Source organism: Urocampus carinirostris, chromosome 10 (genome assembly GCF_059441175.1).
Source record: "Urocampus carinirostris isolate Australia breed hairy pipefish chromosome 10, RoL_Ucar_1.0, whole genome shotgun sequence".
Lineage (NCBI taxonomy): Eukaryota > Metazoa > Chordata > Actinopteri > Syngnathiformes > Syngnathidae > Urocampus > Urocampus carinirostris.
In genome coordinates, this window is record NC_142358.1 from 35,821,704 (window position 1) to 35,841,462 (window position 19,759).

The 19,759-nt window shown below is 38.8% G+C and overlaps 1 protein-coding gene across 1 annotated transcript in view; it reads left to right on the plus strand.

Moving 5' to 3' along the window:
• Positions 1 to 4,650: 4,650 nt before the first annotated feature.
• sytl2b (synaptotagmin-like 2b) overlaps positions 4,651 to 19,759 on the plus strand; it is a 36,423-nt gene continuing 21,314 nt past the window's right edge. Inside the window, exons 1-7 of the mRNA XM_088344935.1 lie at positions 4,651 to 4,775; positions 11,202 to 11,359; positions 11,423 to 11,528; positions 16,141 to 16,186; positions 16,257 to 16,326; positions 16,992 to 17,376; positions 18,906 to 19,045. Of these exons, the coding sequence (XP_088201061.1) occupies positions 4,675 to 4,775; positions 11,202 to 11,359; positions 11,423 to 11,528; positions 16,141 to 16,186; positions 16,257 to 16,326; positions 16,992 to 17,376; positions 18,906 to 19,045 (1,006 nt within the window). The 5' untranslated portion in view covers positions 4,651 to 4,674. The remainder of the gene's footprint in view (positions 4,776 to 11,201; positions 11,360 to 11,422; positions 11,529 to 16,140; positions 16,187 to 16,256; positions 16,327 to 16,991; positions 17,377 to 18,905; positions 19,046 to 19,759) is intronic.

The window sequence follows — 19,759 nt, forward strand, 5'->3', positions numbered from 1 at the left end:
AAAACAGCTTCACTATGTAGGGTGATGAGTTTTCCCCCTGATCTAAAACCTACATGAGGGCAAGGAAAAACTCAAAAATCCCAGCATGAGGAAAATGAAGAAACCTTGAAAAGGGACCGCACGTAAGGTAATCCCCTTTCCAGGATGACCAAGCTGCAATGATGCATTAACAAACAATAAAATGAAAAATAAAATAATTAAAGTATAATATAGATTAAAAAAAGGATGACCAGGTTGCTATGGATGTAGCATTGAGAAACCATACATAGATATTGTCAACATGGTGCTAATCTGTACTTCTGTTGGTTTTGTTTTACTTTTTTGCACTACTGGCAGTTCTTTATAGCTAGCCACCCCTTGCACATCTGTTCTCCTCTGCATTATTGTACTACAGTGTTATTGTTACTGTTTACCTGACTTGTTTACCTGACTGCCCATTTTGCACATCTGGTTAGCTGCTCCTCTTGCACTCTTTGCACTACTGTAAAATACTATACATAGCCATAATTATTTAGTATATTATTAGTACTCAATACTCCAACTCAATACAACATTTTATTTATATCTGTACATTCAAGGAAACTGTGCGGGTCAGATGTATCGACATTTCGTTCTGTATACACGTGTACTAGAATGACAATAAAGTAGATCTGAATCTCTGAATATAGGTCAAAACATGCTTCTTTTTGTTGTCACATATTTTGGAATAAAACAACTTTCAAAACAATTGGATTGACGATAGATCAAAAATCGAATGATATGTGACCCAAGTGTTTTCAGGTTAACACAATACAAAACAAGCATTGTTGTGGGACTTTTCTATAGGAAGTCATATCTTTTGATAAAAAGACCCATTTTTGCTGTTCTCTTTTACAGCATGATCTCCTTTTCTGAGGTTGTTTTACATTATTTGCCGTACTTTTAGGTGTAACAGCATTTTTGCTCAAGTATTTTGTACAAAACGCTAAAAGGAACCACTTATATTTTCATAAAGAGACCCAGTTTCGGGGGTTTTCTTTCCTGTATGGCGCACTATTCCGGGACTTTAAACACTTGTTCGCGAGATACTCCTAGTTTTTTAAGCAACCCAACATATATTATGATTTTCTGAATTATCTTTTGAATTTCTGTCAGTTCTTATCTGAAAGGATATTCTGTATTAAAATATTGTCTGTGCAAATATTTGAAAAGCTCGACAAGGCTCATTCTGCAGCCAAGACTTGTTCGATTGAAATATAAGTTCCGAAGTGGGTTCTACAGAGACTGAGATACACATGCCACGAATCCGAAATTGTTTTTTTTTTTGATGCTTCAGTTCGACTGTCAAAACGTTTCATGTGCTCTGAATTCCAGCGAAATTTGCTTGAAAGGAAAAGTTAGCAAATGTGTTTAGTGGCTGGCAGCTCTACACAAAGTCTTATTTGTCATTTGCTGCAAGACTTTGAAGCCTTCTGTGCTTTTTAACTGATTTCTTCTCATCTTGCGTTGCTTAACAGTGTTTTAATGCTATATTTTTGATTGCTTAGTAATGCAATTATGGTTTAATGTGCCACATTTTTGCTTGTCAGGGAAGAACTGCAAATTGATCTGTTGTCTGGTGTTGCTATTCATGGGCATAAATTAACATTTTTTGTTTGATTGTATAAACCCCTATCAGCATCACTCCCAAATTTAATTTACAATTTTCTTTTCATGCTTTTCTGTGCTCAAAACAAGATGTTGAGTGTTAAACTCGGTTAATTCTCCCCACGCCCCCAGTTCTCAATAAATGTTATAAAATACGGTTGAGTTGTAAGCAATATGACTTTTGGAATTGAATTGCCTTTATTGTCATTGACAACAACGTTGTAAAACATTCCTTGCTATGAGATGAGAAGACATGGCACTCCAGGGTAGAGAAAAGAGAAAATGAAGATAAAAGAATGTCAGTGTAAATAGTCAAGTTGAGTCAAGTCATGTTAATTTCATAGCCCTTAATCACAAGGACTCTGAAAGGGCTGCACAGACCACAGAAAATTGCAAACTATGCATATCCATCCATCCATCCATCCATTATCTGCACCGTTTATCCTCAGAAGGGTCACGGGGTTGCTGGAGCCCGGCCCACCTATCTTCGGGCAGTGGGCAGGGGACAAACTGGTTGCCAGCCAGTCGCAGGGCACACAGAGACAGACAACTCACTCGCTCATTCACACCTAAGGACAATGTGGACAATTAACCTGACATGCATGTTTTGGGAATGTGGGAGGAAACCGGAGTGCCCGGAGGAAACCCACGCAAGCACGTGGTGAACATGCAAACTCCACACAGGAAGGTTTGATTTCATGACCTCAGAACTGTAACGCACACGCCCTAACCACTGCGCTGCCATGCTGCCCCAAACTATGCACAATTAAAATTAAAATATGAAATAATTAAATTCTAATATCACATAGAAACGAAAATAAAAAGGATGACCAGCTTGCAATGTATGTAGCATTAACAAACAATACACAGATATTGTCAACATTAAATTTAAGTCAAATCATGTTTATTTGTATAGCCCTTAATCACAAAGAGTCTCAAACCATCCCCTGTTCTAAAACCTTCATGAGGGCAAGGAAAAACTCCACCTTGCAGGATGATCAGGCTGCAATGGATGTTGCAATAACAAATAATACACAGATATTGTCAACATAAAATATAGGTTATTCATATGCTATTGAATAGAAGTGTGTTTTAAGCTTAGATTTAAACATTTCCACTGAGGTTGCAGATCGAATCTCTCGAACCTGTGGATCTTTACTTGGCTCTTGGGATCACTAGTAGACCAGCATTTTCAGAGGCTCTGGACCGGGAACATAGGGGGAAATTAAATCTGAAATATATGAGGGAGCAAGTCCATGCATGATTTTGTATACTACCAACAGAACCTTGAAATCACATTTTAAGCTAACAGGGAGCCAATGCAGGTTAGCTAAAATCGGGGTATGTGATCAAACTTTCTTAGTTAAAGGCCTCGCTGCAGCATTTTGTACCAGCTGAAGGCTTTTGATTTTGCACTTCAGAAGACCGGAGAGTAGTGCATTACAGTAATCGAGACGGGAGGTAACAAACGCATGAATTATTATCTCCACATCCGACTGAGACAGCATTGGTCGAATTTTTGCATTGTTGGGAAGATGGAATTAAGCTGTTCTTGTAAATATTTTGAATTCTTAAATAGACAGAAATATTTTCAAGCGGGTGCTGGAAGGCTGGCCCAAGTTGTAGTAATTGTCCAATGTACAAGTGCAATAACATTAAGCAGCAACAAGAATTCCCAAATAAGTCAATAAATAAAATATCAATGTGGATTAATATGACACATGAATATTTTCGATGAAACATCAAATATATTTAAATCATTAATATTTGATGTTGCTCAATCTTTTTATAACACACCTTTAGATATTACATATTTGTAAGACCAATTATTCATCATTTTACATTGTTAAAATATATTGTAGCTTTCTAATTGTGTAATTTAGTAAATTAGATATTCAATTAACGGTTGGTACCATGTAAGAAAAAAAAACAAGAAAAGAAAATTGTGTAAACACAACCTTTTCATACTTTTTTTTTCTTAAATAAAGATTATTTACATTTATAATAACACATCTAATATAACTACTATCCATTTAAGTTTTATGTTGTATGCTACTGGTCCTAATATTTTAATATCCTATGCAAATTAATGGACACATTTAAAAAAGTACATCAGATTAAATAAAATTCTGATTACTGGTGTTTCTTAGGGCTTATTGTGTGTTTTTTAATAGTAATAGTTAAGTTCATCTATTTGTCCCCCCCCAAAAAAAATCAATGAAAATGAACAAAAACAAGCAGAATCAGGGAGGTCTTATTATCTCGCCCCTTTTTTAATTATACTGCAATTGCAAAAGAATTGAAATCATTAACATCAAAAACAGCTTTTAAAATAAAAAGAAATGTTCATAGAATATGGGCAGGTTATACAGTCAGTTCTTTTTTCTCTCAATCACATTATTGTGGTGCCCATAAGCACCAGGTAGCCCTCCGAGAACACCTAAGTAGCTCACCAGTGATGGGTTGTTATGATTTTTCAGGAATTGTTTTTCCTCATTTAGCCTATTTTAACCCGACTTCTAATAATTACATAACAACATAAGTTATTTCAGAAATGCATATCAAATTAGTAGCCTTTGGCGCTAATCGGTAACAAACAAAAATAGCTCTTGGATTCAGAAGGATTCACTGAACCGCCAGGGTCGTCAAGGAACCACTTCCTGTGGTGTGTCCTGGGCAAGCACAGCCTAGCAGTGCCCATCCCTCTCCAGGCTGTCTTTTTAAAATTGGGGTTTGCCCACCTACATGAACTGGATAGTACTGGTTTCTATGGTCAACAGTTGCAGGAGAAGCCTGATCTGACTTGGATACAGCACCTTCATCAACTGGTTGCCGTTTATTTATTATTTTTGGTGTTAAGCCTCATCCTGCTTTTCAGAGAGAGATACTGATACTATATCTTAAACCATTAAGGAGAAACTTTTGTCCTGAATTTTTAAGTATTGCATCGTACAATGCAGTAATCAAATGCCTCACCCCCTTGTACTCTTCCAGGTGTTTCCTAACCTGTCCCCCGTTGTAGGAGGTAGGGGAGGACATCGGGAAAGAATGATCGACCTGAGCTTCCTGACGGAGGAGGAACGCGGCGTCATCATGACCGTGCTCAGGAGGGACGCCCAACTCAAGCAGGCTGAGGAGCAGAGAATCAGGTTCCTTATTGTCTACCCCACATTTTGGACTAAAAGCCGCTACTCTTTTCCTACTTTTTAAACACCTCGACTTTGAATACACTGTGGCGTCTCCCTGGAGGGTCACCTCAGCCGCCGCCTAGCAGCTGGCTTAGAACTGATACAGGCCAGGGGAATTTGAGTGTTTGAATAAAACAAAGCATTGCGATTTCTGCCAAGTGCTCTGAATGTCAATGTGAAGAAATTCAATGAAGCGCGGATAACGGCGAGTAAATATGACTCCGTTTGTTAGCCAAATGCCTCGTCATCTAATTACTGGCGCGCATGAATGGATGAACACGAGAAGTGGTCTTGGCATTATCAGCGGGGAAATGTCTAAGGAAAGTAACACATTGTGCCGCGATTAAGACACTCCTTTGCAGACCCTGTCTGCAGTTGTCAATATCAACTAACTAGCGCATTTTAGTATGGCACCAGGTGACTATTTATCCGGTATATTTTTCCGAATTAGTCACTTGCTGCCACACTAAAATATTCAATATTGGCCACAACTACTAGTTAGAAAGATTCCAAGAATTCTCATTTAAATAATATTGATTAGATAGATATATAAATAGATAGATAGATACTTTATTCATCCCTGTAGGGAAATTCACACTTCCAGCAGTATCCTTTTGTTGTTTATTAACAGATTTACAGGATGGCCTCGAGGGGCTTTGTTGTAGTTTAGCCACAGCGGAGTGGATGACGTCACACGCTAGGCCAAAAGTTCGATGTCCCTGCAGCAGATGGAAATCTTTGTGCCCAGGGTTACACCACCTCGTGTTCACGTAGATAGCGACTCCGCCTCCTCTCCGCTTCCCGCAGGCTTTTGTGTCTCTGTCTGCCCTAAGAGCGCTGAAGCCGGGTAGCTCCAGGTAGCTTGCTTGTAGATCGCTGCGCGTTCAACATTAAGCAGTGTTCTAATCGTTGCACACTCTTACTTTCCTAATTTTTAAAAAAAGTAATAAATGGACATTTATTTTTATAGCTGTTTAAGTCTGCAGTTTAAAATCCAGTGTGGCTCGTACAAAGACACCATAGATATTTGTTCTTAAGTTTGCCCATGAGGCTTTTAATGAAATGCGTTCTGTGGTCCAGAATTTACGGTAGTTTTTTTAGCGAGGGGCTTTGAAAAATCGTCCCACAACCTGCAAGATTTTGTTTCTACAGCCGTATAGTAGACTTAACAATGTGGCGGCTGGGAATGTGACTTAAAGTACTGTGTTAACGAACACGTGGGTGGAGGAGAGGCCGGAATGGTTGGGAATGAGAGGCTCATGGTCCGACACACAGGAATGTCAAATATTAGCTTTAATAGCCAATCACTGCGTAGGTGGCTATGTTGTTCACATTTGTTACTGTAGTGTAGGTTCACTCATTTCTGAGAGAATGAATTTCGAGGGGCAAGAAAGCATTATTGACTGAAAGGTTTCGGTTGGTATTTTTAAAAATATTATTAATTGGAAATAACGATACCTTGAACCAGGGATAGCCATAACCCATACAATATATATTTTCTAATGCCAGCCTTTTTTTAAGGTATCAACACTTGCGATGATGGCCGATACCTCCCAGATACCGAGAGATCAAGATTCTCAAACAATATATTTTCCAATATCATCCTTATTTTAAAGATCTGCACTGTCGCTGATGGCCAATACTTGCCAGTCTTATTTTAGGGTATCGACACTTACTTTTCTGATATTGGCAATCTGAACAGTGGCAGATACAGATATTGGCTACCTCTTTACTGGCCGTTTTACAATCAAAATTTAGAGCTATCGCGGAGAGGTACCCACGCCCATTATCTGTTTTATTACAAAAATGATATCCACTACTATTTTTTGCTTTACAATACTGTAAGGCTGTAGAGGGATGGGCATCACCAGGCTGTACTTGTCCAAGACACACCACAGGAAATTGTGCCACTACAACCTGTGTGGTTAAGGGATCCAAAGCAACCAACCAACTATTGTTTAACTTGTTTTTAATAGAAAAAAAATGGATTTGCTTTATTTTAAACTATTTTTTTCATTTAAAAAAAGAAAAGCTGATACACATATGAAAAAAATCCTGACAATATCTATATTTAATTTGGAAGATTTCTGGTTTTCATTTTAGTTTAAAAGTATGTATTAAACAAATAGAACATGGGTCAAACCCTAACCATAGTAAAATAAGAAAGATAATCTGGATACAAATAAGAAAAAAAAATCCTGATATTAGCACTGTATTAGATATGGCAGACAGCCATATCGTACTTCCGTTTAAAGTATTTTAATCAAGGTCATGAAATAAAGTAAAACATAGTATCTAAAATAAGAGTATTTATTATATTTTCTCAATCATGAAATATATGGATTTTTCTGTGCTTGATGAAGGTTTGATTAAATTCCAAAAGGCCCTTGCATTGTTTTAATTTTTCATGTTGTTTTTGGACCAAAAAGTTACATACATTTTACCTTGGCTGCCATTGACTGTTATTGATGTCAAAGAAGCTTCCATTTACAGGTATAAATGTCAAAGATCTATATTAGCTGTGCTTTTAATGAAGTTAAAGATCAATTTTAGCTATGCTGCTATAGGCTGCTATAAATGTCAAAGATCCGTTTTATCTATGCTGCTATAGACTGCTAAGACGTCAAAGATCTGTTTTAGCTATGCTGCCATAGACTGTTGTAGAAGTCAAGGCTCCATTTTAGCTTTGCCGATTTCCACGTCAAAGGTCCACCTTAGCCATGCTTCCATTATCCGTTTTAGCTATCCTGCCATAAACTACCATAGACGTTAATGATCTATTTTAGCTATGCTGCCATTAACTACAATAGAAGGTCAGTTTTAGCTATCCTGCCATAGACTGCAATAGATTTCAAAGATCCATTCTAGCTATGCTGTTATAGAGGTCAAATATGTTAGAGATCAATTTTAGCTATCCTGCCATAAACTACTGTAGTTTTTCCTTCTTTTTTTTGTGCTTGTTTTGTTCTTTTTTTCTTCCTTGTTTTTTTTTCTTCGCAAAACGTTGGGCAAAAAATGCATAGAAAAGTGGTGCTGTATGGTCACTTTAAATCACCATGATTTGTATTCTTCCTTGTGATTTTTTTAGCTAGCACTCGTTTTAATTCTCAAGTTTTCTTCATTTTCCTCATGTTGAAGTTTTTGAGTTTTTCCTTGCCCTCCTGTAGGTTTTAGATCAGGGGATGGTGTAATAATAGTCTGTGGTTTGCAATCATCTATGGTCTGTGCAGCCCTTTGAGACTCTTAAGAGCTATACAATTAAACATGACTTGACTTAATTGCAAGAATACAGTGACTTCTAGTTGTCAGATAATACACAATGTCCCTTTAGTTTTTATATTGTGGTCGGGCGGCCTCAAACTATCGTCCTAAGGGCCGCAAGTTGGAGACCCCTGCACTATTGGTTGTGTGCAAGGGTATGTCCCATCGAGGCCTTCGGAATGTTTTCCACTCCAAGCGGGATTCAAAGTTCACCGAGTAGCGAACTTAAAAGCCTTTGCAAGAGGAGCGGCACCAATGTGAGAAGACATCACGCTCCTCATCAGTGTTTTAAGTGGAGGCGGTAGGCCAGTCAGTTCTCTCGCCGTGCATGCGTGTAAGAGGATTATGACGGCATCTCGTAACAACGCCCCCCAACCCTTTTCATCACATGACGGCGCCTTTCGCTGATTCGATTTACCCTCCACAGAGATGTTTGCCACTTATGTGACGATTCAATAAGAATCTCCGCATTTCGGCCTGGGAAGATTAGTGTCGGGTGTCAAATACAGACAAACGCGGTTAGGGGGATTAACGCGTGACAAAGGGGGGTTTTCAATGGATGTATGGAACATCCCAACTAATTCTCTTTTGTTAGGAGGAAGTTGTGGTCAATATAATAAAGGTGCTCAACCCATTCACGCTCCAATGCCCAGTGTGATAGTGAAAGTGCAACTTTGAGTACAGTGAACCCTCGCTATAAGTCAAGTCGTGTTTATTTGTATAGCCCTTAATCACAAGGAGTATCAAAGGGCTGCAAAGACCACTGATCATTACAGACTACAGACTATGATGACACAATCCCCTGATCTGAAACCGACATGAGGGCAAGGAAAAACTCAAAACCTCAGCTTGACGAAGAAACCATTAGGATGACCAGGCTTCAATGGATGTTCCAAGGGTAAAAACAAATAATAAGCTCACATCGTCAACATGAAACATAGGTCATTCATAAACTATAACAAAAATGTATTTTAAACCTAGATTTAAACAGTTCCATTGAGGTTGCAGATCTAATCTCAGAGGGCAAAGCATTCCACAGCACTGGGGCACTAATGGAGAACGCTTTCGAGGCTGCAGATTTCTTCTTGGCTCTTGAAGTCACAAGTAGACCAGCATTTTCCGAGCGGAGGTTCTGAGCAGAAACAGGGGGGGAGGAAATCGGAAAGATATGAGGGGACAAGTCCATGCATAATTTTGCATCACACCATTAGAACTTTAAATTCACATCTTAACTTGACAGGCACCCAAGGCAGGTTAGCTAAAATCTCTAATAATATAATCTACAGATATACTATGATGCACTTCACAACAGGGGTTCCTAAACATTCTGTGAGGGCCACATAACTTTTCCCCTCTCTGATGAGGGGCCAGGGTCAGTTTGTAACATTAAAAGTGTGACAATTGCAGGAGTGTCTAAAAGTCAAAATTGGTTTTTCAGAAAGCCACGTTCAAATCACCCTCCCTAGTTTTTTCATAGAACAAAAGTCTGTCAATAATAACACTATTTATGAAATAAATAATAACCAAATTAGCACTCTGCATTTTTCACAGAAATAAGTCTATAGAAACTAAACTTTTTGTTGTGCAGTACACATTCTTAACATCTCCAAGTTCAACTTAGTGGACAGAGCACTAGACCGCAGGTGGAGACAGATGACATGTAAAAAGGCAGTAGATTTTGTCTCATCATCACACTATTTTTAGTCACGGTAACAGAGATGAATGTTGATTTTGTGGCGTGTTTCACTTGTTTTAATGACAATAGATTTGAAAAGGAAACAATCCTTAAAAAAAGCAAAATTAATTTAACTAGAAGAAAGTAAATAAGTTTGCTTGTTTTTAAGGAAGAAACGCATACAAGATTACAAAAAAAAACATACATCCATCCATTATTTGCAGCGCTTATCCTCAGTAGGGTCACGGGGGTGCTGGAGCTCATTCCAGCTGTCTTCGGGCAGTGGGCAGGGGACACCCTGAACTGGTTACCAGCCAGTCGCAGGGTACAGAGAGACGGACAACTCACTCGCTCATTCATACCTAGGGACAATTTAGACTGGCCAATTAACCTGACATGCATGTTTTTGGAATGCGGGAGGAAACCGGATTGCCGGGAAAAAACCCACAGAAGCACGGGGAGAACATGCAAACTTGACACGGGGACGCTGCGATAGATGGACTTGAACCATGGGGCTACGTGCTAACCACCCAGCCACCGTGCCACCCTTAATTTTAACTATCTATATATATATATATATATATATATATAATGATTTTATTTTACTCAATAATTGAGATCTAAGAACTTGAAATAAAACATGCGTCAAACAGGCAAAGATTTTTATATTTGTCTGCTATTTCTCTACTCAAATTAGAAAAAATAATCCCTGACATTGTAAAATAACTTATCTAGACCTTTGCTTATCTCAAAAAACATCAATCGACCTAGATTAAAAAAAAAACTCGAAATGAGCAAAACTACAAACTACATAACCAATGCTAGATAAATGTGCTTATTCAAAATTTTCTTTTTTGGACTAGAAAAATTAAAAAATATATATTTTGAAATAAAACTTCAGCTCAATTGTTCTGAAATGTGCTTACTTATTATTATTTAGATTTTTTCCATTAAAATTTTGTTTTCTCGAAAAAAAAAGCGCCTCCCCAAAGAAATAAAAATAAAATCAAACTAAAATTGGACTAAAATATTTTGCAGTGTATTATAATGTAGTCATCATTTTTTTCCCATTTTACTTTATTTTGGACGTATATATTTACTACATTTTAACCTATTTTTCTATTTAAAAAGAAAAATAATACTTGAAAATAATCCACTACTACATAATTTAAATAATCTCCTCATTTTAAGGATTTTTTTCATTTAGAGTTTAAAATATAGAGAAACAAGATGAGAGCAATGTTTAAAAAAAGCAGTGTATTTAATTTTAATAAACATTGAGTCATTGAAAAGTAGTGTGGGCTTGGTATGCCGATTCTATGTCCACGTTTTCTTTTTTTTTTTTTCCTTTTATTAATCCCCATTGTTTTATCCAGGTAATTATTCTGCACCCTTAGTTTGATTTTAATAGTCTCAAAAAAAAACTGAAATAATTTATTCTTGGCCACCAGAAAGCTGGAGAGCATCTTGAGCCGTGATTCCTCTCTCGACTCCAACTGGAAGTACGTGACGGGCCAGTGGTTCTACGAAGCCAAGTCTCGCAGACATCTGGACAAAATCCACGGTTCTGAAATCATTCTGGCATCCATGAAGCAGAGGAGAGCTTCAGGTGGGCTCCTCAAGTGCTTGTAATACCAAACAGGATCCTTCAAATGTTTGTTTTTGGTTGCAGAAGGATCTTATAGACCGGAGAGACCAAGACCACCAAACAGTTCGAGTTCTGATGTGGTGGCGCCAAAAAAACCTGAAAGATGTTTGACCACGGAACAGGAAATGAAGTACGTGTTCACTTTTTTTTTTAACTTTAACCTATTAACAATAAATATTGTCTGGACTACAAGGCGCACTGGACTATAAGGAACACCTTCAAAACAAATATTACGAATGATTGGCGCACCAGACTATAAGGCGCGTGGTCAAGTCAATCAAGTCATTAAATTGTATAGCCTTTGCTTCTTTTCCATGTTTTTGCTTTTTCCTTTAGCATCATTGCGCGCTTGGGTTAAGCAAAATATTTTGTTTATTATGTCGCAGGGTAGAGAAATGCTAAACATGGAAAAAACAGTATTCTACATTTTAACGTGAAAACATTATAAGCTATGCACGCTGTAACCTGGGTTCTACTGTACTAAAGTTTTGCATTATCTTTTTACCTTCTAAGTTTTTGTTTTGTTTTTAAAAGTACCGTATTTTCCGCACTATAAGGCGCACCTAAAAGCCTTTGTTTTTTTCAAAAGCTGACCATGCGCCTTATAATACATTGCGCCTTATATATAGACCAATATTGAATCGCATGGTCTCTGAACTAAGACAATCAGTCGCCGACTAGATTTTCCCCCGTAGGAGAAGTAGTCCGTGGTGTATGCTGGGATATATATATACATATACCGGCGTTTAATTTCCTCACCAATGTGTCAATCATCATTTGGTTTCGGTCACTACTGGCTATAGTTATTCGGATGTAAAGGAGGCGGTTCCTTTTTAGAATTTACAGGCTTGTGCTAAAATGGCATCAAACAAAACCTGCAATTCGTCGAAAAAGATGTGAATCACAAGTTAGGTTGATCTACGGCCTGGAGAATTTTGTTTAGTAGTCTGTAGTTGTAAACAGGACTCATGGAGCTAAACAGACAGCTAGCAACAGGCAACCTCCATTGATGCGGAGATGCTTCTCGGCGGATTTTTTTCTTTGTCGGCATTGTTGCGTGTTTTGGAGTATGTAAAGATTTTACAAGGGCAGCACGGCAGCGCAGTGGTTAGCGCTTGTGCGGCACAGTTCATGTCATGGGAACCTGTCGTGGGTTCAAATCCAGCTCCGGACTTCCTGTGCGGAGTTTGTATGTTCTCCCCGTGCTTGCGTGGGTTTCCTCTGGGCACTCCGGTTTCCTCCCACGTTCCAAAAACATGCATTTCAGGTGAATTGGCCGGTCCAAATTGTCCCTAGGTGTGAATGAGCGAGTGAGTTGTCTGTCCCCGTGTGCCCTGCGATTGGCTGGCAACCAGTTCAGGGTGTCCCCTGCCCACTGCCCAGAGATGGCTGGGATGGGCTCCAGCACCCCCGCGACCCTAATGAGGATGAGCGGTACGGCTAATGAGATGAGATGAAAGATTTTACACGGTTGGATTTACTACACTCACGGATGTAAGAGGACCATGGTTGCGTACTATTATTGAATGTGAATGCTGCTAGATGCCTTTGGTGAAGCTACCCTGGCTTTATATTTTACCGGTATCTTGTTTCATTCAGAATGTTCTCGATGTTTCTGTAATGAGTCTATTTTCAAATTCAATTCAAAGTGTTCGTTGTAATATGCACAGTAAAGAACCACGTTTCCCTGCACAATTAAATTCTTAATTTAGGAACTTAGAAATGGTTGGCATATCTTGAATCCCAAGAGTTTAATCTTCGTAATTCTATGTGGAATGGCTTATTTCAGTGATTGGTGACATTGGTGACTGAGGAGATCATTTCTTCTCATGCCATGAGGCTCTTTAACTCCACTCGGGGGAGTAAAAGCCCACATTAAACCCCACCCCTTCATTTGCATATTATCCCATTTTTATTACAGAATGTATTTTATATAGCACTATTTAAATATTCTATATCAACACGTTATATAGGGTATTTCTGTATTCTCTTTATTTTATTTTATTATTATTTTATTTTCAACACAAGGATACTGCTGGAAGTGTGAATTTCCCTACGGGGATGAATAAAGTATCCATCTATTTATCTATCTATCTATCTATCTCTCTCTCTCACTCTCTCTCTCTGTCTCTCTCTCTACATCTCTCTCTCTCTCGCTCTCTCTCTGTCTCTCTCTCTACATCTCTCTCTCTCTCTCTCTGTCTCTCTCTCTACATCTCTCTCTCTCTCGCTCTCTCTCTGTCTCTCTCTCTACATCTCTCTCTCTCTCTCTCTCTCTCTCTCTACATCTATCTATCTCTCTCTCTCTCTCTCTCTACATCTATCTATCTCTCTCTCTCTCTCTCTACATCTCTCTCTCTCTCTCTACATCTCTCTCTCTCTCTCTCTCTCTCTCTCTCTACATCTATCTCTCTCTCTCTCTCTCTCTCTCTACATCTATCTCTCTCTACATCTCTCTCTACATCTATCTCTCTCTACATCTCTCTCTCTCTGTCTCTCTCTACATCTATCTCTCTCTGTCTCTCTCTGTCTCTCTCTCTCTACATCTGTCTCTCTCTGTCTCTCTCTCTCTACATCTCTCTCTCTCTGTCTCTCTCTCTCTACATCTCTCTCTCTCTCTCTCTCTCTCTCTCTCTCTCTACATCTCTCTCTCTCTCTCTCTCTCTCTCTCTCTACATCTCTCTCTCTCTCTCTCTCTCTCTACATCTATCTCTCTCTCTCTCTCTCTACATCTATCTCTCTATCGCTCTCTCTACATCTCTCTCTCTATCGCTCTCTCTACATCTCTCTCTCTCTCTACATCTATCTCTCTATCTCTCTCTCTACATCTCTCTCTCTCTCGCTCTCTCTCTCTCTCTCTCTCTCTCTCTCTCTCTACATCTCTCTCTCTCTCTCTCTCTCTCTCTCTACATCTATCTCTCTCTATATCTATCCCTATCCATCTCTATCTATTTTACAGACACGTATTTGTTTCTTTGCGAGCTGTCGGAATGTTCAGGGGTTAATAAGTTTGACTTAACTATCTGACTGTTTTGATGACGTTCCCACTGTAGCGCCTTATAGTCCGGTGCGCCTTATATATGGAAAATACATGGCAAAAAACTATTTTTGGGGGGTCCGGTTATAATCTGATGCGCCTTCTAGTGCAGAAAAAATGATAATGCACCTTGGTATCTCGATCTGGTTCCGCATTGCATCCAAAGGATCAAACAGACGAAGCGTGAATTCTCTTGAGAGTATTTGTTCTGCTTGAAACCTCTCCCACACTACCTGTGCACGTGTGTTAATGTCTCGTGACTTGCCACGAGTAAACAAAGGGGGGCGCCAAAAGATGAATATGTGATTTTTTACGATGGGCAATTCTGCTTTTGCCACAACCGTGCATGAGTTCCACTGTTTAATTCAATAGAGAGCTCGGCGCCATTGCCCCTGAAAGAGGAATGCTTTTGTTGTGACGTGGCCGATTTGGAGCGAATAAGCAATCCACAAAGGCAATATTTAGATATTGTGATCATTTTAAAAAATCTAAATTGGATAATTACTCTACTCGGAATGTTTTGGAGAATTTATTTTCATGTCATGGGTTAGGTTTGATTGTTTAAGTGGCACTCGCAAGACTTCAATGAGGCTTCTTAACAGAGTCAATATTTGACTTTTTTTTCTCCCTTGTGCTAACACGACATTTGTCAAAGCAAGCCTTGCTTTTATCACTTATATGAATTCACTACTCCTTACAGTGCCTTCTGTATTCCTCCGTGTAGTTCGTTCAGTAATGTTATATTAGAGTCGGGCAATGAATCGAATGCATTCGATTAATTCATCGAATTTGACAGTTACATTTGAAAAACTCAAAGCTTGAGCTGATGATAAAACAAAACAGTTTATTTATTTTTTAGAATTTTTTTTTGTCCAGTTTTTGCTCAGTCTGCTTCACCTTTGTGTGAAAACGACTTTAAACCGTAATTAATATAATTAATCCATCATTTCAACAATAGACATGTTTTAAATTGCTTATTTGTGAAATCATTCAATCAAAAATATGTTTAATTCTTAAGTTGCATGGAAAAAATGTTATAGTGTATTTTGTATAATTTAGATCTATTACTGACTATAAATGGCTAATAGTTCATTGTTTTTGTCTATTATGCACTGTGCTAAAATTTGAAAATGTTCTGTATCAGGAAATTACTGCAAGGAATTTAATTGTTCAATTTGGATGATTGTGCTGACTATCAATTAATAGTTGCTAGACAATTAGTTTTGGGTTTTTAGGGTTGTTGTTTTTTTGCACAAGCAATAAACTTTCTTTTCATTATTTCTAATCAGTTATTCGTGTCTTAAAGCGGTTCACACAATGATTTTTGTACTCGGAAATATCTTTGAATAAAGGTTTGTGGATTGACGTGTATTTTTTAAAATTGATAAAAATCCAATTCGTCTAGACTGCTAAAAACGTTATTTTTGTGCTAAAATGCCTGTTATTCTATTATATTTTCCCCTTCATAAAGATTTTACTCATCCAATTACATAATGCAACATTATGACTTCATTATTATATAACATGATAGCGCAAGTTTTGCTGGATGATGGAAAAAAAAGTGAGAAAACCTTTCGGGAACCATAAAATAGAAGAAGCAATTCTGTATTTGGGATTCCTGACATACAGTATTCATCATTTTAGGAGAAACCTAGGTTTGGTCAAATCTACAGTATACAATAATATTATCACATTTTCTTTACAGTTGTACCCAAAACGATCTAGCATCAGCGGTTCATTCCCCAAGAATGGTAAGGTTGTTCATTTTAAAATGCCGGGAAATAATTATTTTCCATAGTCATGTTTTGCTTTCCTTTCCAGACTAGACAGAACCCCTTTAATCGAGCTTCCCTTGTTGTTGTCGATCCTGAAGAGGAGCCACCAGAGACAGGTGAGCTAACTCTTTAGCTTTTTTACAGTAACCCCGGGATATGACATGAAATCCGTCCTGAGTTGGGATTGCAATCTGAATTTGCTGTATAGCGGACGCTAGAAACCTATGAACTAACTAAGTGTTTTTCAACCAGTGTGCCTGGGAACACTAGTGAACCGTGAGACCTTGGCTAGTGTGCCCCTGGAATTTTATCTTTCCAAAAAATCAGTCCATTATTCAGTATTTTTGCTTTCTTCAGATGAGGGACCGTAATAGTCATCCATATCAGCAGGTGGCAATAGATTTTTACATACTTTTTATATACAAATTATCTGCTCATGAGGTAGCACAGTACATTTAATAACTTAATTTGTTTAACAAAGCGGTTTAAGATTGCACTGTAAAAAATAAAAACATAAATAAAGCGCATCATTCTTTTTTATTTCAAGTATTATTTTCTTCTTTTTATATACTAATTATCTGCTTATGAAGAAGTACAGTGAAATATTCGACAGAACTTCATTTTCAAACATTTTCGACGGACGGTGTGCCTCAGAACTTTTTTATACATAAAAGTGGTTCAAAAAGGGTTGAAAAACACTGAACTAACTAATGCCTTCCAACCGCCATAATTCTACTGTATATTCATTGGGCTGCAAATCTCGTTTATTCCCTGTCCTTAGATCCCACCTCGTCTCTGATGTACGGTTCCCGTGGTGGGAGTAGTTTCACCTCAGGGACGTCAATGACGTCCGACAGCTCCTTATCAGGCTTCAAGCCCATTCCCAAAAAGAGAACGTTCGTCTCAAAGCGGACCACCAGTCACTCGGACAGCAGCAGCGCAGCCCCGACGACTCGGGCAATCTCTTCTTATGTCTCGCCAGCGCCGAGACAAAGCCCCCACGACCACCAGAAGTCCAGTGGAAGCTCCAACCGTTCTGAAAGAGAAGTCGTGGTGTTGTCCCACACGTCTGCTTCATCTGAGCTGCTCCTTTGTGATTCTTCTCAAGTTGTATCTCGTTCCAGTCTTGAGGGAAACCGAAAGCCAACTTTTGTTTCAACTGACAAGTGAGTGAAAATTATTTTTAGTCGTAAAAAATACCACAAAACCGCCGTAGTTTACTATTATCGGCTCAGGAGGCAAAGTGCTCGTCTTGGGATCAAGAGGACGCAGGTTCGATCCCCGGCTCCTCTGTGTTGTATGTCGAAGTGTCCTTGGTGAAGACACTGAATCCCTAATGCCCCCGATAGCAGGTACAGTGGAACCTCGGTTCTTGACCATAATCCTTTCCAGAACCCTGTTCGAAAACCGATTTGTTCGATCGCCGAAATCATTTTTCCCATTAAAAATAATGTAAATCGTTTTAATCCGTTCCAACACCCTGAATGTTTACCTTGAATGTTTAACGTAAACATGAAGCTAACCCAGGCTAATCGTACGTTCGCGTTATCGTAATCTACCGTACGAAAGATGAACATATAAAAATAAAAAAAAATCAGGTCGTTTACAAGTCATTTAGCACCCGGGTCTCCACAACAAGTGGTGAGCGGTTCATTGGAAAGGAGGCTCCGTTCCAACACCCTGAATGTTGGGCTCCGTTATACACCCTGAATGTTTACCTTGAATGTTTAACGTAAACACAAAGCTAACCCAGGCTAATTGTACATTCGCGTCATTGTAATCTTCCGTACGAAAGATTACGCTAACATGACTGGTAAAAATAAAAAAAAGGATAAAGAAAATAATCATGAATAGGATTTCTTACCTTTGTGGTGGTCAGCAGAAGGCGCCGGTGGACGGTGGGGAGAGGGATGGAGGAGGAAGGAAAAATATTATTCCCTAGCAAGATCAGACACTCGCACACCTTCATATTTTGCTATTATTTCTTTCTTAAATGCAATAGTTGTACGCACTACTTTTCTTTTTTCACCTGTAGCAACTTTGCTGCTTGCACTGACTCTCTTCAGAGGCATAATTAGGGGCTAAAACACTTCGTACACCTATATTAAAAGCGAAAGCAAAACGAAGCACGTCCGCACGCGATAACAATTGGTCACGAAAAGAGCGATCTACACCCGTACGCCGCTCAGCATTGCACCCTAGCGTACAAACTCACGCATTACCGGCGTTCGAACTCCGATTTTTTGACTGAACAGTGAAGCAAGAATTTCTCGAAATTTTTGGTCGGACTCCGATTTGTTCGAACTGAGAGGCGTTCGAATACCAAGGTTCCACTGTAGTTGCTGACACTGCTAACGATTGGTGTGTAAAAGGGAGAAGTGTGAAGCACATTGTTAAGCTCTTTGGGAGGTTCCATGTGAATTTGATTGATTTTCAGAAATCGACTTTTCCAAAGACATTTTCTGCAGGCATTTCAGAATCAAGGATTTTTTTAAAAATGTATTCACCGTACAGAATTGCATTTTGGCTTCATGCCCACTTCTAAATGTTGTTAAAACAAGTAATAATCGCTTTTGCTCATGTAGAAATTTTGAAATTCATTTCCAATAGGGTAAAGTTTCCAAATTGTTATGATTTCGCGACATTTGCATCCCCCCAAAAAAATAACCGTTTCATTTATCTGTCATATTCCCAGAGGTGACACAGAACAGTTGATCCAAGAGAATTTCCCCCTGCCTGAGGATCTGACAATGGGAAGAAACCAGTATCCTGAGCCAGTAGTTGGCGGCAGTGAGATGTCATCATTGAAGGAGCCAGATTGGCAACGAACTGCAGGTAAGTTTTTATAGGTGCAATGATTGTAAAGCACAGCAAAAGCTGATCAGATGCCCTTTAGTTATGCAGTCCAACATGTTAGTTTGTAATAAATATAAATGAAAAAAGACTTGGTTACAGTTGAAGTGGGTTGGAAGATTTTATTTAGACAAGATTCAAAACTTTTAAGGTTATCCCTTAAACTATATTATTCTAGTTTCCTTCTCTCCAACAAGTATACTGTAATCCCTCAATACGTCGCACTTTGTATTCTGCCACTGTAGTGCATCACCGGTTGAACATTTTTCTACGATCTATTATCCCCGATCACATATCGCTGCAAGCAGGGGCCAGCAGAAGGCACTTGTGTTGGTATGCGTGTTATTCTGGCCTGCCTTAAATTAAATGCACGGTTTTGCCCGCGATCCATGTTCTCCGGGCGAGTATTGCTAAGGGCAGGGGTAAGCAAAATGATGTTTTATAGTTCCGCCGCTGATGCGTGCTGTTGTGCTCCACCTAAAATGAACGGTTCTATTTTGGTCATGATCTGTTATCCCTGGTCGACTATTGCTGAGAGCAGGAGCTGGCAGAGTGCTTTTTTAGATCATTGAATTGTACCATTGTGGACCGCCTGAACTGAGGTTCAGTGTTTTGGCCGCAATCCATTATCTTCAGTCCAATATTGCTTCAAACATTGACAGAGATGGCGCATTTGTATCATGCATGACAGCTCTT